At 46.6% G+C, this 3,380-nt stretch overlaps 1 protein-coding gene across 1 annotated transcript in view; it reads left to right on the forward strand.

Moving 5' to 3' along the window:
* Nucleotides 1–878: 878 nt before the first annotated feature.
* vgll2b (vestigial-like family member 2b) overlaps nt 879–3,380 on the forward strand; it is a 5,985-nt gene continuing 3,483 nt past the window's right edge. The window contains exons 1-2 of the mRNA XM_008309887.3: nt 879–1,270; nt 1,649–2,000. Of these exons, the coding sequence (XP_008308109.1) occupies nt 1,184–1,270; nt 1,649–2,000 (439 nt within the window). The 5' untranslated portion in view covers nt 879–1,183. The remainder of the gene's footprint in view (nt 1,271–1,648; nt 2,001–3,380) is intronic.

Here is a 3,380-nt window from a genome sequence, read left to right on the forward strand (position 1 = left end):
TTTTGTCACATCGAGCATGTTATGAAAAAATATATATTAGGTGCCAATCAAGCTAACTGGGGACGCATTGTAAGGTTTAAATGACTGCAGTACGTGCAGCTAGAAATATCAACAATTAGCCTAAGCAATGTCTGAGGTGAGCTAAAACATGTAGGAAACTGTTAGATTAACTTGATCTTAAATTGAACTTAATCCAGTGCAGCAACTGAAAAAAAAACAAGCTAAAAATGTTACAGAGAAACAAGTAGTGTGATTAAAGTCAGCCCAAACAGGTAGAATTTTGCCAAAACAAATTAGCCAAGTCTTAGCATTCCAAGCTAAATGAAAGTTAAATGTCACCTAAAATGTAAAAGTAACAACCACTCACTGCTCAAGATTAGCCTATAAATAGATTACAATTGGTCAAAATATACACAATGCCAGACCAAAAAGTACATTAGCCAAAAGATACCTTGGTAGATTAGCTGAAAGCTAGCTGAAATTAGCTAAAAGCCTTCTAGACGTTTTCATGGAAACTTCCAGAAATGGTCAATGTATTGGTTTCTAAGCAAATATTAGCTTATAGCTAGCCTATGAAGGCTAGCAGAAAAAACCTGAGGTTAACGAACCCCCACTAAACAAATCTATAATTGGCTAATGATTTAGAAACCAAATAGAGAACGTTTACCCTGGGAATAATGTAACCTGACGAACAATTAAGATTAAACAAAGCGATCCAAAATTACAATTAATTATTATTATATTTTTAATAAACATTTTTAACAACTCGTGTTTTGTTCTTAAACTTATAATTTTATTTTATTTTGTTCCTGGTGTGAGCGTCAACAGATAATGTAATGGGTTAGCGAGTGAAGTAAGGGGAGCGGGGGGTGGGACGGGTGGGGCGGAGGGCTCTCCTCTGCTGTGGGTGGGAGGGGTTGACACAGAGATGTACAGGACAGGACAGCGTCATGCTCCACAAACCCTCACCACCACACGCTGCTGCCGCTGCCGCAGCTGCTGTGGAGACTCTGGCACAGCCGCGCACATTACGCAGCGATCACACGGGCTGTGTCGCAAAGAAGAAGAAGAAGAAGAAAACAACTAAATGATCAGAACTGAATTAACCATTAAAGGAATGATCCCGCTGTTTTCCTCTACAAGCTCGGTTTCCAGAGAGAAGTAACGACGCCGCTCATTTACCATGAGCTGTTTGGATGTTATGTACCCTGCCTATGGACATTACGCACCGTACGCACCGACTGCTCCAGCTTTTATCAACAGCTTGCAGGTAGGAAGTGATCGTATGTTGTTGTGGAATTAACATGTTTTTTTTGTTTTTGTTTTTTATTTTGTGTATTTACCGTCGGATTCTTTAAAATGTCGATCACTTGACAAAACGCGTGAAATCGTGCGTAAAGGCACAAATTACGTTTAAAACTTGTTTTTTTTTGTGTAAATATATATGTAATAATGTGTTAATGGGGTGATTATCACATTGTGTTTGAATGTATTACTAAGCCCAGAAGTCACTTCATGCCCACTCACACACATGCACGTCAGTAATGCCACACACACACAGAAAAACATTTTGTCAAAATGTCTCAGAGACACAACTGTCGTCCCTAACACCTGTCTCTGTCTCTGACCTGTCCCTGCACCCTGACAGACTTCCTCAGGTCTGAACATCACTCCTTCTCACTGTCGGGACTTTATGGACACTCCCCGGGGTCCCGAGGCAATGTCTGGGGGCCCAGGCGCTGGAGGTTCAACTTCCTCCTCGTCCTCGTCTAGTGCTTCCTCGTCCTCGTCCTCCTACACGCCGGCGGCTTCCAGGCCAGAGGAAGGGACCAAGGAGAAGCAGGAGGCCCCTGAGGCAGAGTACCTGACACCGCGCTGCATCCTCTTCACCTATTACCAGGGTGACATCAGCAGCGTGGTGGACGAACATTTCTCCAGGGCGCTGAGCTCCTACATGGACGGAGAGGGCAAACGGAGGGGAGCGGACCAACACGGCACAGGTATGTCGTTGTGTTGCGAAGAAGCGAGGAGTCATGGGGTTCAAGTTAGAAGACGGTGACGTGTCTGGTCATTCAAACTCTAATTTATTAAAAAAAACAAACACTGCTTTGCACCAAACAATCAGCAGTTTTATTTTGCAAAAATGGTTCCTTTAAACCTAAGGACGACCTCACCCTGCAAATTAACATGACAAAGACTCATGCATGTGTCCACCAAGTATTCCAAGCTTATTTTAGGCTCCTGTTCTTGTACACCCCTTCCCTGCAGCTTCATAACTCCCACTGATTTATGGGTGCCCACTGCTGGTGCCGTTGTCCGCAAGGCGCCTTGTGCTTGTGATTGAGGCCACACTGGGTGAGCTGACATTTCTGCAGAGCACAGCAGAGGGTCGGACAGGTGACGAGATCAGGTGACAGGACAGAGGGTCTGCCTGTTGAGCTGTTGTCCCAGGAAAGGTCAGGGAGTTGGAGGTTGGAGGTCATGAAAAGTCAGGTGCTGAAGGCAACCGGGGGGAGGTGAGGGGCGGGACTTAAAGGGTGAGGACTTAAAAGAAAACATGCAAATGCTTCTGAAAAGGGTTTTCCTTCACGGTTAAAGCGGCAACTGATTTCCACATTTGTAGTAAACAAAATGAAACGACTTGCTCGCGGTGTGCAGTGGCACCGCTGATGTGTCTTAGATAACCATGTAGGGCCTATGACTTCAGCTCTCTCCCCCTCTCTCTGCACTTTCCTCATTCAGTCGGACGTCTTCATTTCGCCTCGACCTCACACCTTCTGCCTCACAACAGATGCTATGTTTATACATGGCCATAAGCACACAGCCTCGTCGGCGTATCCCCTTCAAACATCTCGGCGGCTGCTGCCATTCTAACTCTGACTGCAGCTCCTTGCCCCACAATGGTTCAGCGGTCTGTCAGTCAGTTGGTGGCCCCCGGTGGTCATATGCTGCGGGCATGGGAGCAGAGGAAACACTAGCCCCCCTTTGCATTGCGCGGTGTCTGTTTTCAGAGGAATACCTAAATATAAGAGTATACTTCTAAAAACATGTAATGGCTCCCTGACATTGGGTCAAGGGCAGGAGGGGGAGGGGCAGAGAAAACAACAGGTGGGGGTGCAGGAGACAGAGGAGAGGGACTGGTTGGGAGCACACACTGCCAGGGTAGTGTGTCCTCCCTATGTGTGTATGTGCAGGAGTAGGCAGCGAGACGTTCAGAGGCACTGGGCTGACATGAGAGTGAGAGATGTCACCACAACCAGTGATTTAAGGCTGCGGGAGCTTTGGGCGGCCTCCAGGTCGGAGCGTCTGCCTTATATAGAATTCTAGAATACAGGGACGCCCTCTCTTTTACCGTCCTGTTAGCCCCCCGTTCCCCCCCC

This window comes from Cynoglossus semilaevis, chromosome 1 (assembly GCF_000523025.1).
Source record: "Cynoglossus semilaevis isolate Cse_v1.0 chromosome 1, Cse_v1.0, whole genome shotgun sequence".
NCBI lineage: Eukaryota > Metazoa > Chordata > Actinopteri > Pleuronectiformes > Cynoglossidae > Cynoglossus > Cynoglossus semilaevis.